The 27,215-nt window shown below is 43.3% G+C and overlaps 1 protein-coding gene across 7 annotated transcripts in view; it reads left to right on the top strand.

Annotated features, from left to right (window-relative positions):
- Positions 1 to 27,215, top strand: part of CACNA2D1 (calcium voltage-gated channel auxiliary subunit alpha2delta 1) — a 561,607-nt gene that overhangs the window by 240,367 nt on the left and 294,025 nt on the right. For all 7 annotated transcript variants that reach the window (XM_075274041.1, XM_075274040.1, XM_075274043.1 and 4 more), the window contains exon 4: positions 22,510 to 22,569. In XM_075274041.1, the coding sequence (XP_075130142.1) occupies positions 22,510 to 22,569 (60 nt within the window). The remainder of the gene's footprint in view (positions 1 to 22,509; positions 22,570 to 27,215) is intronic.

The raw sequence follows: 27,215 nt of genomic DNA on the forward strand, positions 1-27,215 counted from the left end.
ATTATCATTTATATTTAAAGGGGCTCTATCACTGGGAAAAGTCATTTTTAACTAATCACATACTTGCATAGCTTTTAGAAAGTGTATTCCACACCTACCTTTAGTATGTAGATTGCCTCAGTGGTTTCTGAATAAGTCTGTTTTTATTCATATGCTAATGAGCTTCCAGCCAGCACAGGAAGTTCCCAGCAGCATTCGTCCCTGCTATTATCTCCTATGTGTGTGTGCAGTTATCAGATCTGGAGTCCAAATGGTGGGGCAAATGGTACAGTACTTAAATAGTAATAAATGGAGGATAAGTACCTCAGAAGTAGAAGAAACCATGGTCAGACGTTTGCAGTGATCGGTACACAGGAGCAGTAGATCAGCCGTAGACAGATGTTTCATTAATCAGTACAGAGGAGGAGCAGATTAGCCATAGTCAGATGTTTGCAAAGTTCAGTACACAGGAGCAGCAAAAGTAGTGGTGAGGTTCAGGGCAACAAGGAGCATACAGCCAGAATAATCAGGCACAGGATGGAGTAAGCTGTGAGTTTATATAGGACGGGCTAAACTGTGATTGGCCACAGAACAGGTGATCCCCATAAACCAATTACTCCAATAGAAGAGACCAGACCAGGCAAGGCACAGAACAAACAGGGTTCCAAATAATGTAATGTCAATAGCAAAGAGGTGTATGATGCATCGTGCACCAGTCTAATTAGCATATGAATAAAAACAGACTTATTCAGAAACCACTGAGGCAATCTACATACTAAAGGTAGATATGGAATACACTTTCTAAAGGCTATGCAAGGAGGTTATTGGTTAAAAATGACTTTTCCCAATGATAAGCCCCTTTAAGTTGTGAAAAATGTATTTATGTTGTTGCATAATCTGTATTATATAAATCACAAATAATATTGGTTGTAGTATCATGTTTAACCCCTTAGCGACCTTTGACGTACTATTACGTCATGGACGCGAGGTACTTTGCGCACCATGAAGTAATTGTACGTCATGGTGATTCCGCCCGCTCACTAGCTGAGCGGGCGGAATCGGAACTGGGTGATGGCTGTTACTGACAGCTATCACCCTTTTCCATAACCTCTGATCAAAAAGTCATATGCACCCCAAAATAGTACCAATAAAAAGCGTAGGTTGTCCCGCAAAAAATAAGCCCTCAACCAACACTGTCAACCGAAAAATAAAAATGTTACGCCTCTCAGAAGATGGCGATGCAAAAATCACTGATTTATGTCCCCAAATGTGTTTTTGTTCTGCAGACTTAGTATCGCATAAAAAAATAACATAAATGAGGTATCGCCGTAACCGTACCGACCCGCAGAATAAAGGTCACATGTTACTTATACTGTAAGCTGCATGGCGAAAAATGTAAAAGGTAAAACTCAATGCCAGAATTGATTTTTTTCTCTTTTAAATCCAGCAAAAAAAGAGTTAATAAAATGTAATCAGTAAGTTTTAGGCACCCCAAGATGGTGTCATTACAAAATACATCGCATCCCGCAAACAACAAGCCCTTATATGGCCATGTCAGCAGAAAAATAAAGAAAATATAGCCTCTACCAATGTGAAGACAAAATCACGCAAAATCGCCAAATCATTAGAACAGAACTGGGTGCGGCAGGCAGGGAATGTATAAGCTGTGCGAGCGAATATCAGGGGACACCCCAGATTTACAGCTTATGAGGGAAAATATACCAGAAGTGACCCCCAAAGTGACCCCAGTGTGACTTCCCCAATCATAGGAGCTACTGGGGGTACAGTAGGGAATTTCTGTAGTAGGGAAGTGTCTGCAATGTCCTCCGCACCGCTTATACATTCCCTCTTCGCCATCCGCTGTGCAGTCACGTCCGGGATACTAATACTCACTACACCCCCTGATAAATTCTTTTAGGGGTGCAGTTTTCAAACTGCGCTCACTCCTTTGGGGAATCCACTTTTCTGGTACCTTACAGGCTCTACAAACATGACATGGCGTCTAGATACCAAACATCTGAATCTGTGCTCCAAAAGCCGCATCGCGCTCCTTCCCTTCTGCCCCCTGCTGTGCGCCCAAACTGCAGTGTATGCCACATGTATGACACTGGTGTAACCGGGGTAATGTCATATGTGAGTATAAACTGATATTAGGGCACATATATGACACTGGTGTACCCGGGATAACATATGTAATGTCATATGTGGGTATAAACTGATTTTAGGGCCCAGCCAGACACAGAAGGGAAGAAGGTTATTTGGTTTTTGGAGCACAGACTTAGACGGTTTGGTTTTTGGATGCCATGGCACTTTTGCAGAGACTCTAAAATTTCCCCTACAAAATGGGGTCACTTCTTGGGGAATTCCAGTTTACTGGCACCTCCAGGGCTCTGCAAAAACAACATGGCGCCCAGAAAGTCCCTCTAAATCTGTACCCCAAAAGCTATAAAGCGCAGTGCTCCTTCGCTTCTGAGCCCTGCTGTGTTCCCAAGCAGCAGTTTACACCCACATATATAATTTTTTTGCCCCTCGGGAAGGCCCACTTAATAGTTTTAGGCGTGCAGGTCTCTGACAACACAAAGTGGGTGCAATGCATTGGATACCAAAATGGCATATTTCTTTAAAAATTTCAATTTTTGGGAAGCATTTTTAGTCTCAAAATCATAATACCACTTGATACATTCCTTGACGGGTGTAGTTTCTAAAATGGGGTCACTTTTGAGGGGTTTCTATTGTATTGATACTTTAGGGGCTCATCAAATGCGATATGGCACCTCAAAACTATTCCAGCAATATATGCCCTCCAAAATCCAAATAGCGCTCTTTCCATTCTGAGCCCCAACATGTACCCATACAGCAGATTATGATCACATATGGGGTATTGCCGTGTTCAGGGGAAATTGTGTAACAAACTGTGGGGGGGCTCTTAATTCTCTAACTACTTGCAAAAATTAAAAATATGGCGCTAAATGGACGATTTATTGGAAAAAAAAGTAATTTTTCATTTTCACATCTCAATGGTAAAAAAATCTGTGAAACACCTGTAGGGTCCAAGTGCTCACTAAACCCCTTGATAAATTCCTTGAGGGGTCTATTTTTCAAAATGGGGTCGTTTTGGGGGGGGGGGGGGTTTCCACTGTTCTAGCACTTCAGGGGCTCTCCAAATGCAACATGGTGCCTGAAACAGATTTCAGCTAAATTTGCCCTCCAAAATCCCAATAGCGATCCTTCAGCTCTAGACTTTACAGTGTGCCCATAGATCACTTTACATCCACATGTGGGGCATTTCTGTAGTTGGGGCAAAGTGCTTGACAATTTGTGGGGTGCATTTTCTTTTTTAACCCCTTGTGGAAATGCATAATTTGGGGTTAAAGCTACATTTTATAGCAAAAAATGTCACTTTTCCTTTTGTTGGGCCAATTCTGTTACACTCCTGTAGGGTCAAAGGGCTCACTAAACCCCTTGGTAAATTCCTTGAGGGGTATAGTTTCCAAAATGGGGTGACATTTTGGGGGTTTCCACTGTTTTGGCACATTGGGGGCTCTGCAAAAGGGACATGGTGCCTGAAAAGTATTCTAGTAAAATCTGGCCTACAAAATCCAATTAGCGCTCCATCCGCTCTGAGAGCGACCGTGTGCCTGTACATTAGGGTACCAGCACATATGGGGTATTGTCGTGTTCAGGAGAAATTGTGTAACAAAATGTGGGGTGCAGTTTCTCCTTTAACCCTTTGTGAAGATGAAAAATTTGGGGCTACAGTGACATTTTATTATAAAAAAAAAAGTAATTTTTCATTTTCACATCTCAATGGTAAAAAAATCTGTGAAACACCTGTAGGGTCCAAGTGCTCACTATACCCCTTGATAAATTCCTTGAGGGGTCTAGTTTCCAAAATGGGGTGACATTTTGGGGTTTTCCACTGTTTTGGCACCTTGGGGGCTTTGCAATCGGGGCATGGTGCCTGAAAAATATTCTAGCAAAATCTGGCCTACAAAATCCAATTAGCGCTCCATCCGCTCTGAGAGCGACCGTGTGCCCTTACATTAGGGTACCAGCACATATGGGGTATTGTCGTGTTCGGGAGAAATTGTGTAACAAAATTTGGGGTGCAGTTTCTCCTTTAAACCTTAGTAAATGTGTAAATTCTAGGGCTAAATGAATATATTAGTGACAGAAATTGAAAAATGTAAATTTGACCTCCATTTTGTTTTAATTGTGAAATGCTGAAAGGGTTAAGAAACTTTCTAACTGCTGTTTTGGATTCTTTCAGGAGTGCAGTTTTTAGAATGGGGTGACTTTTGGGGGGTTTTATTAGAGAGGCCTTTCAAGTTCCCTTCAGAACTGAACTGGTCCCTTTAAAAATGTGTTTTGGAAATTTTCTTGAAAATTTGGAAAATTACTGCTTGACTTTTAAGCCTTATAATATCTGAAAAAAATGAAAGGGTGCTTAAAATTTGATTGCTACATAAATCAGAGACATGGTTAATTATATTTATGAAAAAATTCGGGTAGTATGACTTTCTATTTGAAAGGCTTGCAATTTCAAAGTTTGAAAACTGCATTTTTTTCAAAATTTTCACCAAATTTCCTATTTTTTCATAATTAAAGACAAAACATATCGACGAAAATTTACTACTGACATGAAGTACAATGTGTTACGAAAAAACAGTCTCAGAATCACTTGTGTAAGTTAAAGCGTCTCAAAGTTATCGCCATTTAAAGTGACACATGTCAGATTTGAAAATAGAGGCCTGGTCCTTAAGTCACTTTTGGGCTGTGTCTCTAAGGGGTTAAAGGGGAATATCCACTTTGTAATACTGATAGTCCTTAACATAGGTTATCAATACAAGATCTGCGAGGGTCTAATGGTCTAACACCTGAGACCCACGCTCAGCAGTTGCTCCATGAATCATGCGGCAATAAAAGTGCTGCAAGCAATCTGGCATCAATTTGGAAATTTTTTTGTACCAAACCGTTTTTCTCTTAAAACTGTTTGCAAGCGAACGGATAACAGATGCAGATGTGGACCCAGCCTAAGTGCTATCTATTTATGTTAATATCCAGAGATATCTTATAAAAATCCCAGTACCGATTGTGTTTTCAACCAGTGATATCTCTGAAAATTTAATTTTCTCTACATGTTACACAGCCCCATACTCCCATGCAAAGTAATATTTAGTGAGGCAGAAATGGCTCTCAATACAGAATTAAGGGGAAGAATGAAAAAATGCAGGATTTCACAGAAGGGGTCCAAAATTTGTTAAACTATATGACACACATGCTGCCAGAAAATCCAAAAGTTGACCAAAAGTTTAATCACACTTTAACTGGGAGCTGTCTACCTACTTCTGTATTCATGCATGAAGCTTCCCTATCCTGTTCTCTCAAGCAACTCTCCTATCAAGTATCACTTGGTTGTCTGTTCTTATTTAAATAAAATACTGTAAATTGGAGGAAGATATTTGAAGGAAGTATACTAGACAGAGTTAAAACTTTATCTGTTTTGATCTTGTATTGACACAATAAAATAATGTAAGTGAATAAAATAGAAATATACTGTATGTGCAGATTTATCTACACTAGTAGTCTACATCACACCAATGAATAATGGTTACTGAAAGTACTGAAGAGTTTGATTAGATATTATAACTATGCTCATTCTCATTGCTATTTGCTCTAAACTGCAGAGGTGCTAGTGTACATCTTCTCCAATGAAAGTCAGGTTATCTTACTGATAAATGGACAATTTTGGATACTTACCATTAAAATACCCTTTTAGGACATGCACATTTGATATAAGAGAATCATTATTTTGCATAGAATCTACTCCATTTAGCTAAATTGACCTGCGATGCAGATATCTATACTTTCAAGGATAGGTGATACATACATGATTCACAGCAATCTCATTGCGGGATCCCCCATTATTCACAGGGGCCTTATGTACCAGTCTCAAAAATGTGTGGTCCATTCAAAAGCTGCACCTTTTGTCCAGGATTTTTGGAAACAAGTACATGTCTTTGCTTCTACCCACTTTATTAACTATATCAACTATGCCCCTTACAACCTGGTGGGAAGGACAGGGTATGGACCTCCACAGATATTGAGGCCAATCCCAAGGATCCGATATTAACCCCTAGACTTTGCTAATCTGGCTATTTATGCTGCTCTATCTGATACCCGGTGCTGCAGTCACGTTAAAGTCAATCATCTGTGATTTGTAGCTGCTCCTGTAGCAGTAATAAGTGCCGGCATCTCCATGCTGAAGTTACTTTCCAGGAGTTATACTGTGATAAGGGAAGCTTTTAGAACTTTAACATCACTTTTATATACAAAATTTAACTAGTGATGATAGGAAATTGAAACTGCTTCCCATTTAATTTGTGCTAGCAGAACTCACACCTATGCAAGCCCCCACCATCACCTACTTCCTGGAAGTTTGCTCTATCGCAGCAGGGAGCCTAGTTAGAGATAACACCAGCAGTTTATAGCCCTCTACTATACTAAACTACTGGGTAATTTACACATGGACAAGGTGTCCAGAAAATAAATTGTGCTGAATATAAACCATATAAAACCTAATTTTTTGTTGAAAAATTATATAAATGTGTAGTTCATGTGATCAGAATAACTACAAAAGCAAATTTTACTATGTTTATGTGCAATAGTATATATAAAACAATTTTGTTTTAGGTAAAAGAAGCAAAATCCACATTTTTCTTCACATTTTATGCCATTCTTCTACATCAAGCGGAAAAAAGTATTCAACTTATTTAGCAAATAATACTAGTTATTTCAAGCCTTATTGTGTCCTCAAAAACATGGTAAAAATAGTTGGGATATGCAAAGCCATTAAAATGATATTGCTATGTAAAGCAATGCATACAAAAGTGCTAAATTTGGACTGAGGATTGGGACATCAATTATGTCTGCTCCTGAAAGAGTTGATTGAAAAAAAAAATCTCAGGAAAATCTCTTTAGGACAATCAATCTTTAATTATTTTTTTTTATACAATTTTAATTTTTTTTTTTTTTTTACAGCCATTGTCACAACTTTTGTTCAGAGTAGTGTTCTTAATTTGTCTCCATTACTAATGTTTCTTATTTGTATAAAGCCCAAAAATGTAGATTAGACTCTTTAAGCATGGTACTAAATCATTGCAGGGCTTATTTGAAAACTGGCAGACTTTCAAAAGATTGGATCATTTACACAGAAAAATGCTTGCTAAGTTACCAAAATCATTAATGAAAAAATCTTAATGACTCCTTGAGTCTTCCTGTGAAAGAAAAGTAACAATGAATGTTATTAAGTCATAGCAACTTGCCATCTGTTTTCTCCCATCAGACTGGGGAGCATGTAGGAGGTATTGTTAACAAACAGTGGCTTTATAGCCTCATCACATAATTATTTTTCATTACTAGGTTGTTGTGTTTTTTTTTTAAATATCTTCAGAAGCTATGGTCTGTTTGCAACTGCAGGTACATTATTAGATTGACCATTTCTGTCATACCATTCTTCTTTCATCACTACCAGGAGAATGACCTATTAGTATACTCTAGACAAACTGAAGCAAGTGGGACACAATATGTACATTATGTAATAGAAATGACATTGTCTTTGGAACTTCTAACTATTTAAAGCACCATTAATTGAAGATGCTCAGCTGAAATTAACTGATTCTTGTTCCATGATGTACTATTAAGGTGGCTGTTTGTGCAAAATTACATATTAGTACATCAAGAAGATGGTGCAAACTTAGGAACTAAGCTGAGTCCATTGGGAGAGGTTTAGCAGTCACACCCTTTTAACCCCTAGATTCCATCATCGATGATGATTTAGCATCTAAGGGCTCTCTTTATGTTTACTCTGCCCAAGGCATGGTCTTATAGGGTTAGGGTTCAGTTTCACATTCTAACGCAGGGGTAGGTAACCTTGGCTCTCCAGCTGCTATGAAACTACAACTCCCAACATTCTCCACTCACTTCCATGGGCGTTCCAAGAACAGCAGAGCAAGTATGAATGCTGGAAGTTGTAGTTTTGCAACAGCTGGAGAGCCAAGATTCCCTATTCCTGTTCTAACAAATAGCACATTACAATACAGCAGTAACAAAAAAGCTGGATGTTCAAATGTTACAATGAAAAAAACAAAAATAGCACTACGTCCTTAAATATCAAACAATCCCACATTATCCTCCTGAGACCCAGAAGTCTTATAACAGAGTTATTTTATGTTCAATGTAAAAATATAATAGAACAAGGCTAAGTAACATTATCTACAGTCTTGAAATTTAAAAAAAAATGTTCACATGACCTTGACTGTGCACCATGGTACATAGTGGGTCCTACTCGGATAAAATTATCCACAATGAAATTGTCATTTAAAGCTGTTGTACACTACAATGTACGGGAGGTCTGAGTAGGTTAAGAAGAGGTTAAAAAAAAAAAAAAAAAACTTCACATGGTGTACCTGTAAATCTGGTCACATGTTGCATAATAATGTACGTTATCCATCACATGAGTATATCCAAATGTTTAGGCTAAAGCCCCACATTATGAAAACACAGCGTTTTACAGTACTTGGTATAATATGGGGAGAGTCCACAGAAAAAAACTCAGTGAAAAACACAATCAAAAATATGATGCATTTGCACTGCATTTTTTCTACATTTCACAGACCCTGCAAGGTGGATGGGATTCACCAGCAAATCCCATCCACACACTGCAGAAAAATACGCATAGCATAAATGTTGCAATTTCCAAAACTGTCAATTATACCTATGGAAACCTCTGCGGTTTCCCTATAGGTATCATTGAAGCACAAAGTCAGCAGAGGTTTTTGTGAAAAGCAATGTGAGAAAAGCGCTATGCGTTTCCGCAGCAGTTTTTCCCGCACCACTTTTTCACTGTGGCCCGCTACTTGAAGCATTAACCTTAAGGGCTCCCACAATATTGATGGGCTCTCATTATACATTTGATAATCTATAGCTCACACCCTACAAACTGCTTATCAGCAGAGTTGCCAAGAGTTAGACACAGCCATCCAAAAGTGTGAACCCAAGAAACCCATTTTATGTGTTGTGTTGTGCCAATACGATGGCAATTTTTTCCAGAGACTGCATGGTTCAGCCCAGAATATCATTAGGTTTATACAAGCAAAGTCAGGGTGGTATAAAATACTGGAGCATATAGATGCAAAGAGCAAGAGAGATTACAACTGCCCTAGAGCAGAACTACTATAAAATATTAATACAATAATACTTTTCCAACTTTTAAGTTCCACAACTTGTCTGCATCTGTTAACAAATTGATGTAAAATGTTACATTTCTGAATTAAGCTCCTAAAATATTCCTTGTAGACTAGCATTCAGAACATACGCAACACTTTTTAAGTTGTGATGTTATGCTCTCCAGAGGGAACTAGATGTGTGGCTGGGCCAGACAAGACAGCTGCACATTACCTGCTTAGCAGGCTGAAATGTCTAGATGTCAGGGATTTATTTAACAAAGTATATAAAAGACAGTAGTATTAATAGATGGGGCTGTCTACGGTTTGCTTTTGTTGTGTCTTATCAAGTGACAATTCTCAGTAGCCCTGTGGCAGAGGCAAAGATAAAAGGATGGGAGATGCCTTTTTAGAGAAAAATAGCCTTTTCTGAATGCTGATATTTTGCTAATCTGATAACATTCTTGGAGATTTCACTGTTCATACAGAAATGGAGAACATTTTGGCAGAATTTGAAGACTATTTATCAGTAAAAAGACATATAATAAATATAAGCTAAAGAAATCCTACAGACAAATCAGAAGCATAAAGTGAACTGCACATGGGAGGATTCCCAAGTACCTGGGCTCATTTATATTGCCAGTGTCTACATAGTTGGCAGGGGCTTTGAACCCCATCTGACACCAAGATGTGACTGCTTCCTTTGCACTCACTCTAGTCACATTTTAGAGGTAAATATAAAGTATGAATCAACCAGACTATGAATATATTCTGAATATACATCAATATACAGCATTATCAATAACTTTGTTGAATTAGTAATGCTTAAAATAGACTACTTTCTATAAATATAATATGCATATATATGCAAGTGTATGTGTGCATATATTTATCCTACTAAAATTATAAATGTGAAAGTTTGTGGGTTTGTGTGTTTGTATTTTTGTTCCTCAATCACGCAAAAATGGCTGCAGGGATTCGGCTGACATCTGGTACATACATACCTTGGAACCTGGAATGAAACATAGGCTACAAATTTTCCTGGTAAATGCCCCCACATCGCCACTGCTAGCCCCGAATTCGTGAGTTACTCCGATATAATTACTGTGTTTCCCCCAAAATAAGACAGTGTCTTATATTAAATTGTCGTCCTAAATATAGGACCTGTCTTATTTTCGGGGGACATCTTATGATAACTGGCAGTCATACTTACCTTTCCCATCTTCATAGTAGCGCTGGTGCTGCTGTTTGCCCCAGCAGTGGTGGGCGGGGCTTAGCAATCCTCATTTCACTGACACAGCAGCCGGCTGGATGCTGTACTCTGTGTGCACAGGAAAGCTGGCTGCTGTCTCTTCTGTATGCTGGCTGCTGCCTCTGGGATGAGCTGAGAGAGCTCATCCTACAGCTGCAGGGACAGTGGACACAACAGCAGAGGCAGCAGCCGGATTTCCTGTGCACACCGAGCACATCGCACAGTGTTCAGTCTGCTGCAAAGATTTTTGGGCATGCCTTATTTTCGGGGGGGTACCTTATATTAGGCAATTAAACAGAAACCCCCTGCATGCCTTACTTTAGGAGGTGTCCTACTTTCGGGGAAAGATGGTATATATTTCAGTGGCCAAAGTGAAGCAGTAGAGCATTTATAATGTAGTACAGTAAGAATTGTCACTGTAGTCTTAACTGGTGAACTGTTCACAGTGCTATATATACAAATAAATTGCAATATAGCATTTATTACTGTACATTAAAAGGGTTATTCTTTTGAATGTAATGTGACCAATGTGATTCCACTGCCTGAGAAGAAGTGTTCTTCAATATCATAATCCTGAATGACTCTTTTAAAAAAGAACCAATTCTAGTGCGTATGCTGCAGTACCTGTGAAGTTAGTGGGGGGGGGGGGAAACACTATATATATATATATATATATATATATATATATATATATATATATATATATATATATATATTTATATTATATGTAATTGGGGTTCTCTGCATGTTAGAATGTGGTGGATACATCCTACAATTTTAAGGACCTATTTAACCATCATTTTAGGAAATGTCTAAGGCACAAAAAGTGCAGGTCGAAGGGGGTATATATTTCCAAAATAGGATTTTTTTGTGGTTTTGCACCCTTTCTTTGACCAATAGTTATCAGCTTTTAAGGCACATGTTTTAAAAGGTCAACATATCCATCAGTACGATGCCTACATAGTAAACTTCTGTAAAATTGTGCATTGATTTTTTACTCTTGAAGCTGCCTAAACAGTGGGATGTACTGCTTCCTATTTGCCAAGTTAATGATTTAACAGTCCGTTCAATAACCTGCACCACAGGATGTTATTGTCTAAGTAGGGTATTCATAAAAGTGAGCACATCATATGTGTTGCTCTGTAAGTGCAAAAGAGATTTATCTATTCATCGAGACACCTTTTCTAAAAATGTTTTCATGTAATTGTTAACTGAAAAAAGCAGATTTAAGTTCATTGCAATACTAAGATAACGCGTTTGAATGAGCAATTTTATATTACCTTTTGAAGACACCCCATAGTTACCATGGGGCTATTTTAATAGTCAGAATGCATACATAATTTTGGCTGATATTAGTGGAGAATTATTATGCTGTTTCTGGTATAAAAAAATTTCAATTTTTTTTGTACAAATTGGATTTTTGTTCAAAATATTTGGGACTTTGACTTTTCTGAGCCACCCTCACCATTTCCACGAAAATGGGGCATGGCAAGGATGTGCAGATTTATTATCATTTACTCCAATTGTGTAAATTATGCCAGAAATCTATGCTAGCTATGAGCTGGTGGACAGGCACTCAGCCTTGTGGAGAGTACGCTAACGATGGTGTTATGAAGAATGATGCTAATAATGCCACATTTAAATTAGTCTCACCCGTTCAGTCAGAATTCTGGTTTACATATGGAGTACTACATTTCCAAAGTGTTTTAATACTTTTGATGCTGCACTTGACTAGGGATGTGACCACGAATAACATAGAGGCCATAAAATGTTGTGTAGAAATTGTAATCAATTCCAGATCCGAAAACAATTGAAACAATTGTAAATTTATTTGTAAAGTCATGTGTACAAGTAGTGCCTTGTATGTCCACTTGCACTCAGAGCCCTGTCAGTGGGCACACATGGTATCACCTTAGTGATGCTTCATCTAGCCCACACATTGATTGCTCACTATTGGGAAATCAAAGATTGCTGTCCTATTTCCCCCAGCGAGTGAGTAATCTTTTCAGGTGTATGTGCACCAATAGTGGCCTGCTCAGGGGAGGTGATTTAAAAAAACAAACAAAACATATTTATACTCCCCTCTCCTGGGCTTCCGTTGGTTTACAGTATCTTTGGTGCTCTGAGGTCAAAGTGTAATGACAGCAACCTGGGGCGCATTGCTTCAGTCGCAGGGAGAAGAGGACTGAAGAGGATGCTTGAAAGAGCTGGAGCGAAGATGTCTAGGAGAGGTGAGGTGGATGCCCAGGAGAGGTGAGGCTAAGTATAAGTGTTTGTTATTTTAACTCACCTCTCCTACACTTCCACTTATACTCTGGGGTTGGAGAAAACTATAGATTATTATAATAACACCAAAATGAACCAGATAGTGAAACTAATTTCATGGGGTTCGCATGAAGCAGCCCGTGGAGGCTCTTGGGAGCATTTTATATTGTGTGGGGCCATTGTGGAGCATATTATATTGTATTTAGGCCATTGTGGAACAGAGTGTACTGTGTGGGGGCCTCTGTGGAGCATTTTGTACTGTGTGGGGGCCACTTTGGAGCATATTATACAGTTGGGAGCCCATGGTGAAGCATATTATACTGTGTGGGGATAAGCTGTGGAACAGATTGTAATGTGTAGGGGCACTGTGGCATAGTTTGTACTGTGCGAGGGCCACTGTGGCACAGATTGTACTGTGTAGTGGCTGCTGTGGAGCATACTGTACTGTGTGTGGGCCAATGTGGAACAGATTGTACTGTGTGGGGGTCACTGTGGAGCAGATTGTACGGTTTAAGGACCCTTCCCTAATTAAATCACACAGTATCTGCTTTATAGCAGACGTGATATTATTACAGGCTGTAATAACATTGCATGTTCACTATTAGAGATGAGCGAACACTAAAATGTTCGAGGTTCGAAATTCGATTCGAACAGCCGCTCAATGTTCGTGTGTTCGAACGGGTTTCGAACCCCATTATAGTCTATGGGGAACAGATACTCGTTAAGGGGGAAACCCAAATCCGTGTCTGGAGGGTCACCAAGTCCACTATGACAACCCAGGAAATGATGCCAACACCTCTGGAATGACACTGGGACAGCAGGGGAAGCATGTCTGGGGGCATCTAACACACCAAAGACCCTCTATTACCCCAACATCACAGCCTAACAACTACACACTTTACACACTCAATACCACCTCTCTGACAGTAGGAAAACACCTTGAAACGTGTATTTGGCACTTGCAGTGAGGAGAGCTTGTCACCAGCAGTGAATTTGGCCCTTGTAGTAAGTTGAGGTTGGCACCAACATTTGTTTTGAAAATCAGGGTGGATTGAGCCTCTAACCAGCAGAGTTTGGGCAAATTCATGGTGGAGGGAGCCTCTAAAAACCCCAGTTTGGACCAATTCATGGTGGAGGGAGCCTCTAAAAACCCCAGTTTGGACCAATTCATGGTGGAGGGAGCCTCTAAAAACCCCAGTTTGGACCAATTCATGGTGGAGGGAGCCTCTAAACAGCCCAGTTTGGACCAATTCATGGTGGAGGGAGCCTCTAAAAACCCCAGTTTGGACCAATTCATGGTGGAGGGAGCCTCTAAAAACCCCAGTTTGGACCAATTCATGGTGGAGGGAGCCTCTAACCAGCCCAGTTTGGACCAATTCATGGTGGAGGGAGCCTCTAAAAACCCCAGTTTGGACCAATTCATGATGGAAGGAGCCTCTAAACAGCCCAGTTTGGGCAAATTCATGGTGGAGGGAGCCTCTAAAAACCCCAGTTTGGACCAATTCATGGTGGAGGGAGCCTCTAAACAGCCCAGTTTGGACCAATTCATGGTGGAGGGAGCCTCTAAAAGCCCCAGTTTGGACCAATTCATGGTGGAGGGAGCCTCTAAAAACCCCAGTTTGGACCAATTCATGGTGGAGGGAGCCTCTAAAAACCCCAGTTTGGACCAATTCATGGTGGAGGGAGCCTCTAAAAACCCCAGTTTGGACCAATTCATGGTGGAGGGAGCCTCTAAAAACCCCAGTTTGGGCAAATTCATGGTGGAGGGAGCCTCTAACCAGCCCAGTTTGGACCAATTCATGGTGGAGGGAGCCTCTAAAAACCCCAGTTTGGACCAATTCATGATGGAAGGAGCCTCTAAACAGCCCAGTTTGGGCAAATTCATGGTGGAGGGAGCCTCTAAAAACCCCCAGTTTGGACCAATTCATGGTGGAGGGAGCCTCTAAAAACCCCAGTTTGGACCAATTCATGGTGGAGGGAGCCTCTAAACAGCTCAGTTTGGGCAAATTCATGGTGGAGGGAGCCTCTAAACAGCCCAGTTTGGGCAAATTCATGGTGGAGGGAGCCTCTAAAAACCCCAGTTTGGACCAATTCATGGTGGAGGGAGCCTCTAAACAGCCCAGTTTGGGCAAATTCATGGTGGAGGGAGCCTCTAAAAACCCCCAGTTTGGACCAATTCATGGTGGAGGGAGCCTCTAAAAACCCCAGTTTGGACCAATTCATGGTGGAGGGAGCCTCTAAACAGCCCAGTTTGGGCAAATTCATGGTGGAGGGAGCCTCTAAAAACCCCAGTTTGGACCAATTCATGGTGGAGGGAGCCTCTAAAAACCCCAGTTTGGACCAATTCATGATGGAGGGAGCCTCTAAACAGCCCAGTTTGGGCAAATTCATGGTGGAGGGAGCCTCTAAAAACCCCCAGTTTGGACCAATTCATGGTGGAGGGAGCCTCTAAAAACCCCAGTTTGGACCAATTCATGGTGGAGGGAGCCTCTAAACAGCTCAGTTTGGGCAAATTCATGGTGGAGGGAGCCTCTAAACAGCCCAGTTTGGGCAAATTCATGGTGGAGGGAGCCTCTAAAAACCCCAGTTTGGACCAATTCATGGTGGAGGGAGCCTCTAAAAACCCCAGTTTGGACCAATTCATGGTGGAGGGAGCCTCTAAACAGCCCAGTTTGGACCAATTCATGGTGGAGGGAGCCTCTAAAAACCCCAGTTTGGACCAATTCATGGTGGAGGGAGCCTCTAAACAGCCCAGTTTGGGCAAATTCATGGTGGAGGGAGCCTCTAACCAGCCCAGTTTGGACCAATTCATGGTGGAGGGAGCCTCTAAAAACCCCAGTTTGGACCAATTCATGATGGAGGGAGCCTCTAAACAGCCCAGTTTGGACCAATTCATGGTGGAGAGAGCCTCTAAAAACCCCAGTTTGGACCAATTCATGGTGGAGGGAGCCTCTAAACAGGCCAGTTTGGGCAAATTCATGGTGGAGGGAGCCTCTAAACAGCCCAGTTTGGACCAATTCATGGTGGAGGAAGCCTCTAAAAACCCCAGTTTGGACCAATTCATGGTGGAGGGAGCCTCTAAACAGCCCAGTTTGGACCAATTTATGGTGGAGGGAGCCTCTAAAAACCCCAGTTTGGACCAATTCATGGTGGAGGGAGCCGCTAAACAGCCCAGTTTGGACCAATTCATGGTGGAGGGAGCCTCTAACCAGCAGAGTTGGTGGAAATCAGGGTGGAGGGAGCCTCTAACCAGCAGAGTTGTGGGAAAGCAGGGTGGAGGGAGCCTCTAACCAGCAGAGTTGGTGGAAATCAGGGTGGAGGGAGCCTCTAACCAGCAGAGTTGTGGGAAAGCAGGGTGGAGGGAGCCTCTAACCAGCAGAGTTGTGGGAAAGCAGGGTGGAGGGAGCCTCTAACCAGCAGAGTTGTGGGAAAGCAGGGTGGAGGGAGCCTCTAACCAGCAGAGTTGGTGGAAATCAGGGTGGAGGGAGCCTCTAACCAGCAGAGTTGGGGGAAATCATGTTGGAGGGAGCCTAGTATTAGCAGAATTGTGCAACGCTTATGGTGGATGAGTATGAGGATGCGGAGGAATTGGAGAGGTTGAGTACAGACATGGAGTTTCATGTTGGGGTGCTTTACACAGGTGGGCACAAAAATGAAGGCTCTATCCAGTGGTGGTTCATTTTTATCAAAGTGAGCCGGTCGGCACTCTCAGCTGACAGACGGGTGCGCTTGTCAGTGATGATGCCACCGGCTGCACTGAACACCCTCTCAGATAGGACGCTGGCGGCAGGACAGGACAGCACCTCCAAGGCATATAGGGCAAGTTCAAGCCACAGGTCCAACTTTGACACCCAATACGTGTAGGGCGCAGAGGGGTCGGAGAGGACAGGGCTGTGGTCGGAAAGGTATTCCCGCAACATGTGCCTATACTTCTCACGCCTGGTGACACTAGGACCCTCCATGGCGGCACTTTGGCGAGGGGGTGCCATCAAGGTGTCCCAGACCTTAGACAGTGTGCCCCTCGTTTGTGTGGACCGGTGAGAACTTGGTTGCCTACTGGAGGAACTGCCCTCCCTGCCGCCAACGTCACATGCTGGAAACATCTCCATCATATTCTGCACCAATTGCCTGTGGCAAGCATTGATGCGATTGGCCCTCCCCTCTACTGGAATAAAAGACGAGATGTTGTTTTTATACCGGGGGTCAAGGATAGCAAAGATCCAGTACTGGTTGTCCTCCATGATTTTGACAATACGCTTGTCGGTTGTAAAGCACCCCAACATGAACTCAGCCATGTCTGCCACAGTGTTAGTTGGCATGACTCCTCTGGCCCCACCGGAAAGTTCAATCTCCATTTCCTCCTCATCCTCCATGTCTACCCATCCGCGCTGCAACAATGGGACGATTCGAAGTTGCCCGGAAGCCTCCTGTATCACCATCACATCATCGGACAACTCTTCTTCCTCCTCCTCCTCCTCCATTAAACGCAGTGAAGCGGACAGATGTGTGGACCTACTCTCCAGCTGTGACGGATCGGATGCTATCCCTAACTCCTCTGTGTGATCTGAGTTATCCCTGATGTCAATCAGGGATTCTCTCAGAACACACAAGAGCGTGATTGTAAGGCTCACCATCGCATCCTCAGAGCTCACCCTCCTTGTGGACTCCTCAAAGACCCGTAGGATGTCACAAAGGTCTCTCATCCATGGCCACTCATGGATGTGAAACTGAGGCAGCTGACTTTGTGGCACCCTAGGGTTTTGTAGCTGGTATTCCATCAAAGGTCTCTGCTGCTCAACCACTCTATTCAACATCTGAAACGTTGAGTTCCAGCGTGTGGGGACGTCGCACAAAAGCCGGTGTTGTGGCACATGCAGGCGTTGCTGGAGAGATTTTAAGCTAGCAGCGGCTACTGTCGACTTGCGAAAGTGGGCGCACATGCGCCCACTTTCACCAGTAGCTCTGGAACATTGGGGTAGCTCTTTAGGAAACGTTGCACCACTAGGTTGAAGACGTGGGCCAGGCATGGAACATGTTGGAGTCCGGCAAGCTCCAGAGCTGCTACCAGGTTCCGGCCGTTATCACAAACGACCATGCCTGGGCCCAGGTGCAGCGGCTCAAACCATATTGCCGTCTCATCGAGGAGGGCATCCCTCACCTCGGAGGCAGTGTGCTGTCTGTCCCCCAAGCTGATCAGCTTCAGCACAGCCTGCTGACGTCTACCAACGCCAGTGCTGCAACGTTTCCAACTCGTAGCTGGGGTCAATCTAACAGCGGAGGAGGAGGCGGTGGCGGAGGAGGAGGCGGTGGCGGAGGAGGAGGCGGTAGAGGAGGAGGAGGAGGGGGGTGTTCTTCTCGTGTCCCTGCCAGGAATGTTAGGCGGGGAGACGAGGTACACCGGGCCAGTTTGGGAAGCAGTCCCAGCCTCAACTACATTCACCCAGTGTGCCGTCAGTGAAATGTAGCGTCCCTGTCCGCATGCACTTGTCCACGCGTCGGTGGTCAAGTGGACCTTTGTGCAAAGCGCGGAACTAAGGGCCCGCCTGATGTTGAGTGACACGTGCTGGTGCAAGGCGGGGACGGCACACCGGGAGAAGTAGTGACGGCTAGGGACGGCATAGCGAGGTGCCGCAGTTGCCATCAGGTCCAGGAAGGCGGGAGTTTCAACAAGCCGGAACGCCAACATCTCCTGGGCCAGCAGTTTAGCGATGTTGGCGTTCAAGGCTTGCGCGTGTGGGTGGTTAGCAGTGTATTTCTGCCGCCGCTCCAATGTCTGAGAGATGGTGGGTTGTTGTAAAGAAGCGCCTGATGGTGCCTTTGATGGTGCAGGAGAAGGAGATAAGACAGGAACAGGGGAGGATGAGGGAGAAGTCAACAAAGTGGCGGAGGCAGATGAAGTGGTGTCCTGGCTCATCCTCTGGAGTGCATCGCCAGCACAGTCAGCAGTGGCAGAGGCAGTGGCAGTGGCGTGAACGGCAGGCGGCCTTTGTCCTGCCGTTGCTGCCTGCCACTGATTCCAGTGCTTGGATTCCAAATGACGGCGCATTGAAGTGGTGGACAGGTTGCTCTTCTCAGAGCCCCTAATCAATTTCGAGAGGCAAATTGTGCAGACAACACTATATCTGTCCTCGGCGCATTCCTTGAAAAAACTCCACACCTTCGAGAAACGTGCCCTCGAGGTGGGAGTTTTTCGGGGCTGGGTACGAACTGGAACATCTTGGGAGATTCCGGGTGTGGCCTGGCTTCGCCTAAGCTGCTGACCTCTGCCTCTGCCTCTAGCTACCCTTTTTGGTGCTGCACCTGCCTCAACATCCACACTACTTTCCCCGCTTGACATCCCCCCTGTCCAGGTCGGGTCAGTGTCCTCATCATCCACCACTTCCTCTTCCAACTCCTGTCTCATCTCCTCCTCCCGCACAATGCGCCGGTCAACTGGATGCCCTGACGGCAACTGCGTCACATCATCGTCGATGAGGGTGGGTTGCTGGTCATCCACCACCAAATCGAACGGAGATGGAGGAGACTCTAGTGTTTGAGCATCTGGACACAGATGCTCCTCTGTTAGGTTCGTGGAATCGTGACGTGGAGAGGCAGGTTGAGGGACAATGAAAGGAGCGGAGAACAGCTCTGGGGAGCAGGGACAGTTGGGGTTATTGTTCTGTGAAGCTTGGGAATTTTGGGAGGAAGGAGGACAAGACTGTTGGGTAATAGGAGGAGAGGAGGCAGAGTCTGACTGGATGCTGGACAATGTGCTGTAAGCGTTCTCTGACAGCCATTGCAAGACCTGTTCCTGGTTCTTGGGCCTACTAAGGTTTGTACCCTGCAGTTTAGTTAATGTGGCAAGCAACCCTGGCACTGTGGAGTGGCGCAATGCTTGCTGCCCCACAGGAGTAGGCACGGGACGCCCTGTGGCTTCACTGCTACCTTGCTCCCCAGAACCATTCCCCCGACCTCGCCCACGGCCTCGTCCACGTCCCTTTCCGGGAGCCTTGCGCATTTTGAATTCCCAGTTAGAAATTGGCACTATATACCAGTAGCAAAAATTGTGGGTGCACGTAACCCCAATATATTCTTTGAATTCCCAGTCAGAAACTGGCACTATATGGCAGTAGCAAGAAATGAGGGTATTTATAACCCCAATATATTCTTTGAATTCCCAGTCAGACAATGGCACTATATACCAGTAGCAAGAAATGAGGGTATTTGTAACCCCAATATATTCTTTGAATTCCCAGTCAGACAATGGCACTATATACCAGTAGCAAGAAATGAGGGTATTTGTAACCCCAATATATTCTTTGAATTCCCAGTCAGACAATGGCACTATATACCAGTAGCAAGAAATGAGGGTATTTGTAACCCCAATATATTCTTTGAATTCCCAGTGAGACAATGGCACTATATACCAGTAGCAAAAATTGTGGGTGCACGTAACCCCAATATATTCTTTGGATTACCAGTCAGAAACTGGCACTATATGGCAGTAGCAAGAAATGAGGGTATTTGTAACCCCAATATATTCTTTGAATTCCCAGTCAGACAATGGCACTATATACCAGTAGCAAGAAATGAGGGTATTTGTAACCCCAATATCTTCTTTGAATTCCCAGTCAGACAATGGCACTATATACCAGTAGCAAGAAATGAGGGTATTTATAACCCCAATATATTCTTTGAATTCCCAGTCAGACAATGGCACTATATACCAGTAGCAAGAAATGAGGGTATTTATAACCCCAATATATTCTTTGAATTCCCAGTCAGACAATGGCACTATATACCAGTAGCAAGAAATGAGGGTATTTGTAACCCCAATATATTCTTTGAATTCCCAGTCAGACAATGGCACTATATACCAGTAGCAAGAAATGAGGGTATTTGTAACCCCAATATATTCTTTGAATTCCCAGTCAGACAATGGCACTATATACCAGTAGCAAGAAATGAGGGTATTTGTAACCCCAATATATTCTTTGAATTCCCAGTGAGACAATGGCACTATATACCAGTAGCAAAAATTGTGGGTGCACGTAACCCCAATATATTCTTTGAATTACCAGTCAGAAACTGGCACTATATGGCAGTAGCAAGAAATGAGGGTATTTGTAACCCCAATATATTCTTTGAATTCCCAGTGAGACAATGGCACTATATACCAGTAGCAAGAAATGAGGGTATTTATAACCCCAATATATTCTTTGAATTACCAGTCAGAAACTGGCACTATATGGCAGTAGCAAGAAATGAGGGTATTTGTAACCCCAATATATTCTTTGAATTCCCAGTCAGACAATGGCACTATATACCAGTAGCAAGAAATGAGGGTATTTATAACCCCAATATATTCTTTGAATTACCAGTCAGAAACTGGCACTATATGGCAGTAGCAAGAAATGAGGGTATTTGTAACCCCAATATATTCTTTGAATTCCCAGTCAGACAATGGCACTATATAACAGTAGCAAGAAATGAGGGTATTTATAACCCCAATATATTCTTTGAATTCCCAGTCAGACAATGGCACTATATACCAGTAGCAAGAAATGAGGGTATTTATAACCCCAATATATTCTTTGAATTACCAGTCAGAAACTGGCACTATATGGCAGTAGCAAGAAATGAGGGTATTTGTAACCCCAATATATTCTTTGAATTCCCAGTCAGACAATGGCACTATATACCAGTAGCAAGAAATGAGGGTATTTATAACCCCAATATATTCTTTGAATTCCCAGTCAGACAATGGCACTATATGGCAGTAGCAAAAATAGTGGGTGTATATAGCCCCAATTCTATTGCTAGGGGACTTGCAGGGTATTTCTGGGGTGAAGGTGGGGGGGCACACCGTTGGAACGGGTATCGGGGGTATATATCGGGTATACGGGAATACACTGACAGTGTATTCCATTCAGGATCCTGGGAAAGCTGGGTTGCGGCGATTGAGCCCGTCAGTACCACGTTACACTGACAAGCTTCTCCCTGGAATTTAGCTCTTACAAGAGCTGTTGGTTGTCTTCTCCTTCCTATCCTAGCCTGTCCCTGCCTACCCAGAATCTAACCCCTAGCTAACTGGACGGAAACCTCCGTCCCCGGTGAATTGCAAGCTCAGAATGACGCGAAGCTGGGCGTCGCTGTTCTTTTAAATTAGAGGTCACATGTTTTCGGCAGCCAATGGGTTTTGCCTACTTTTTTCAACGTCACCGGTGTCGTAGTTCCTGTCCCACCTACCCTGCGCTGTTATTGGAGCAAAAAAGGCGCCAGGGAAGGTGGGAGGGGAATCGAGTAATGGCGCACTTTACCACGCGGTGTTCGATTCGATTCGAACATGCCGAACAGCCTAATATCCGATCGAACATGAGTTCGATAGAACACTGTTCGCTCATCTCTATTCACTATAAAACAAATCCGATGCAGTGAAAAAGGGGCGAGGGAACTCACCAAAGCACCATGATCCCTGCACAATTGATCAGCAGAGGTCCTGGGTGTTGCACCCACACTGATATCTTAGATTTGCTAAGATTAAATTGCTGTGTTAACTCTCTGTGATAAATTAAAAGGCTTTGGTTGCAGTTTGGGGACTTGGTCTCTAAAATGTTTGCCATCACTGAACTATGATGCGTGTATTTACTTAATAATTTAGAATATGAGTATAGCCTAGGGGGTTTCTTTGATGTCCTTCATTTGAGTTATGCAGTACTTGATTTTAAAACATTGAGAAACACTGTTTACATGACATGTATATTGTTTTAATTGGATAAAAATATAATTTGCTACTTTTCTTACTTTCAGCACCTTGCAGAAAAAGCAGAAGAGATACAAGGATCACATCAATGGAGGGATGTTTTTGGGGTAAGTTTTAAACATTTAGTAATATAAAAAGAGTGTAAAACATTTTGTTTTATATTTTGGACTATTCCAAAACACTTTACGGACCAGCATAGTGTGTTTATTTTGGTTTGCTTATATTTTTCAACTGATTTCAGGGTCTGGGGTTGCTAGGTGGGGTGGCATAGACACCTGAACCCTGAGCACATTACCTAACCTTACACCACTGTGTTCCAGGTGTAACTTATACCATAAGGCCACTATCAAGGCCTTCTAACTATAATGTTCCATGGTTCCATGTTCTGTCTTGTAACACAAAAGCAAGGTCCCTGCATAGCTGCAGCCTTCATCACACCTGTACTGTGGTTAGGCCCAAGGGATTTTCCATTTTTTCAGATGTCATCCCTTTCTATCGTGAACTGAATCCACATACACTACGTTTAAATATTGCTGAGAATCAACATAATTATTAAACACAGCACATTAGAATACCTTCTTGATATTCATCAGACTTGTCAGTTATCAAATAATTTTCTTTAAAGGCTACATATGTAGCAAAGTTGAACTAGATTTTTTAATTACATTTTTCAAAGGGGTTTATCCTATAGATACTATCCTATGGATAGTGAATAACTGTCCTCTTAAAATGAATGAAGCAGTGAGTGTGTACAATGCTTAACCACTGCTCCAATCAGAACTCAGAATAAAGTTCCCAGTTCTCCTGAGTGGCAGGTGTCTATGTGGTCAGATCTCCACTTATCCATAAATTGTCCCTTACGCTGTTGGATAAGGAATGACTTGCCAAGATGGAGGAACCCCTTTTGACTTTTGCTGCAAACTTTTAACCGGTTAAGGACCGCTGGCCGTAAATTTACGGCCAGCAGTCCTGGTCTCTAAGACCAGCCGATAGTAAATTTACGGCCGGTCTTCAGAGACTCACTAGGTAGGGGGTGGGGCGGGGGGAGGGCAGGGGTTAGGTGACCCCAGACTACCGGAGCCCCCACATACCTGGTTGATCCTGCCGACCGATGGAGGAAGTGAGCGATGTGTCTCACTTCCTCTGTAGCTTGCAGGACACGAGCAGGCTCATGTCCTGCTCGTGTCTTGCAAGCTACTATACAGAATCAGTTGATGCTTTCATCAAAGCATCAACTGATTGAAGTGTCCTAAATGGACACATGAAAAAGTAAAAAAAAAAAAGTAAAAAAAAAATAAAGTGTATGAAAAAAGTAATAAAGCCCAAAAATCCCTTTTTCTCTATACAAAATGAATTATATAAAAAAGGTACTAAAAATTAATAAAAACAATGCATATTTGGTATCGCCGCGTCCGTAACAACCTGTACAATAAAACTGAAATAATATTTAATCTATACGGTGTACATCTGAAAAAAAAAAATGGAAAAAACCCGCCGGAAGTAATGATTTTTCACCATATCACCTTACAAAATATGCTATAAAAAGTGATCAAAAAATCATATGCACCCCACAATAGTACCAATAAAAAGCGTAGGTTGTCCCGCAAAAAATAAGCCCTCAACCAACACTGTCAACCGAAAAATAAAAATGTTACGCCTCTCAGAAGATGGCGATGCAAAAATCACTGATTTATGTCCCCAAATGTGTTTTTGTTCTGCAGAATTAGTATCGCATAAAAAAATACTATAAATGAGGTATCGCCGTAACCGTACTGACCCGCAGAATAAAGGCTACATGTTACTTATACTGTACGCTGCATGGCGCAAAATTTAAAGGGTACAACTCAATGCCAGGATTGATTTTTTTATTTTTTTTTAAATCCAGCAAGAAAGAGTTAATAAAATGTATTCAGTATGTTGTAGGCACCCAAAAATGGTGTCATTACAAAATACATCACATCCCGCAAACAACAAGCCCTTATATGGCCACGTCACCAAAAGAATAAAGAAAAATATAGCATCTACCAATGTGAAGACAAAAAACCCCCAAATCGCCAAATTATTAGAATACAACTGGCGGCGTCAGGAAGGGAATGTATAAGCAGTGTGAGCGAATATCAGTGGACACCCCAGATTTACAGCTTATGAGGGAACAGACACCAGAAGTGACCCCCAAAGTGACCCCCAGAGTGACTCCCCCAATCATAGGAGCTACTGGGACATAGTAGGGAATTTGGTGTCTGCAATGTTCTCCGCACTGCTTATATATTCCCTCTTCGCCATCCGCTGTGCAGTCACGTCTGGGATACTAATACTCACTACACCCCCTGAGAAATTCTTTGAGGGGTGCAGTTTTCAAAATGGGGTCACTCCTTTGGGGAATCCACTTTTCTGGTACCTTACAGGCTCTACAAACATGACATGGCGTCCAGATACCAAACATCTGAATCTGTACTCCAAAAGCCGCATAGTGCTCCTTCCCTTCTGCGCCCTGCTGTGCGCCCAAACTGCAGTTTATGACACATGTATAACACATGTATGACACTGGTGTACCCGGGATAACGGACGTAATGTCATATGTGGGAATAAACTGATATTAGGGCACAGCCAGACACAGAAGGGAAGAAGGGTTATTGGGTTTTTGGAGCGCAGACGGTTTGGTTTTTGGATGCCATGACACTTTTGCACAGCTGAAACGCCAGTAAAGTGGAATCCCCTGATATGAGACCCTATTTTGGAAACTACACCCCTGAAGGATTTATCCAGGGGTACAGACTAGAGATGAGCGAACACTAAAATGTTCGAGGTTCGAAATTCGATTCGAACAGCCGCTCACTGTTCGAGTGTTCGAATGGGTTTCGAACCCCATTATAGTCTATGGGGAACATATACTCGTTAAGGGGGAAACCCAAATTCGTGTCTGGAGGGTCACCAAGTCCACTATGACACCCCAGGAAATGATACCAACACCCTGGAATGACACTGGGACAGCAGGGGAAGCATGTCTGGGGGCATAAAAGTCACTTTATTTCATGGAAATCCCTGTCAGTTTGCGATTTTCGCAAGCTAACTTTTCCCCATAGAAATGCATTGGCCAGTGCTGATTGGCCAGAGTACGGAACTCGACCAATCAGCGCTGGCTCTGCTGGAGGAGGCGGAGTCTAAGATCGCTCCACACCAGTCTCCATTCAGGTCCGACCTTAGACTCCGCCTCCTCCTTCAGAGCCAGCGCTGATTGGCCGAAGGCTGGCCAATGCATTCCTATGCGAATGCAGAGACTTAGCAGTGCTGAGTCAGTTTTGCTCAACTACACATCTGATGCACACTCGGCACTGCTACATCAGATGTAGCAATCTGATGTAGCAGAGCCGAGGGTGCACTAGAACCCCTGTGCAAACTCAGTTCACGCTAATAGAATGCATTGGCCAGCGCTGATTGGCCAATGCATTCTATTAGCCCGATGAAGTAGAGCTGAATGTGTGTGCTAAGCACACACATTCAGCTCTACTTCATCGGGCTAATAGAATGCATTGGCCAGCGCTGATTGGCCAGAGTACGGAACTCGACCAATCAGCGCTGGCTCTGCTGGAGGAGGCGGAGTCTAAGATCGCTCCACACCAGTCTCCATTCAGGTCCGACCTTAGACTCCGCCTCCTCCAGCAGAGCCAGCGCTGATTGGCCGAATTCCGTACTCTGGCCAATCAGCACTGGCTAATGCATTGTATTGGCGTGATGAAGCAGTGCTGAATGTGTGTGCTTAGCACACACATTCAGCTCTACTTCATCGGGCTAATAGAATGCATTGGCCAATCAGCGCTGGCCAATGCATTCTATTAGCCCGATGAAGTAGAGCTGAATGTGTGTGCTAAGCACACACATTCAGCACTGCTTCATCACGCCAATACAATGCATTAGCCAGTGCTGATTGGCCAGAGTACGGAATTCGGCCAATCAGCGCTGGCTCTGCTGGAGGAGGCGGAGTCTAAGGTCGGACCTGAATGGAGACTGGTGTGGAGCGATCTTAGACTCCACCTCCTCCAGCAGAGCCAGCGCTGATTGGTCGAGTTCCGTACTCTGGCCAATCAGCGCTGGCCAATGCATCCCTATGGGAAAAAGTTTATCTCACAAAAATCACAATTACACACCCGATAGAGCCCCAAAAAGTTATTTTTAATAACATTCCCCCCTAAATAAAGGTTATCCCTAGCTATCCCTGCCTGTACAGCTATCCCTGTCTCATAGTCACAAAGTTCACATTCTCATATGACCCGGATTTGAAATCCACTATTCGTCTAAAATGGAGGTCACCTGATTTCGGCAGCCAATGACTTTTTCCAATTTTTTTCAATGCCCCCGGTGTCGTAGTTCCTGTCCCACCTCCCCTGCACTGTTATTGGTGCAAAAAAGGCGCCAGGGAAGGTGGGAGGGGAATCGAATTTTGGCGCACTTTACCACGCGGTGTTCGATTCGATTCGAACATAGCGAACACCCTGATATCCGATCGAACATGTGTTCGATAGAACACTGTTCGCTCATCTCTAGTACAGACAGCATTTTTAGCCCCCAAGTTTTGCTATCACTTATTATCCATAAATGAATACGAAGCTGATTGTGAGAGGTGAAAATGACCATTTTTCCAGGAATACATCATTTCTGTGCGTAATATATTGTGCCCGACTTGTATCAGAGATGAACGCTCTGAAAGCTGTTGTGCCCGGGATACCCGCTTACCAGTTTTTGGAGTGTCTCTGCT

The sequence above is a fragment of the Leptodactylus fuscus genome, chromosome 5, assembly GCF_031893055.1.
Source record: "Leptodactylus fuscus isolate aLepFus1 chromosome 5, aLepFus1.hap2, whole genome shotgun sequence".
NCBI lineage: Eukaryota > Metazoa > Chordata > Amphibia > Anura > Leptodactylidae > Leptodactylus > Leptodactylus fuscus.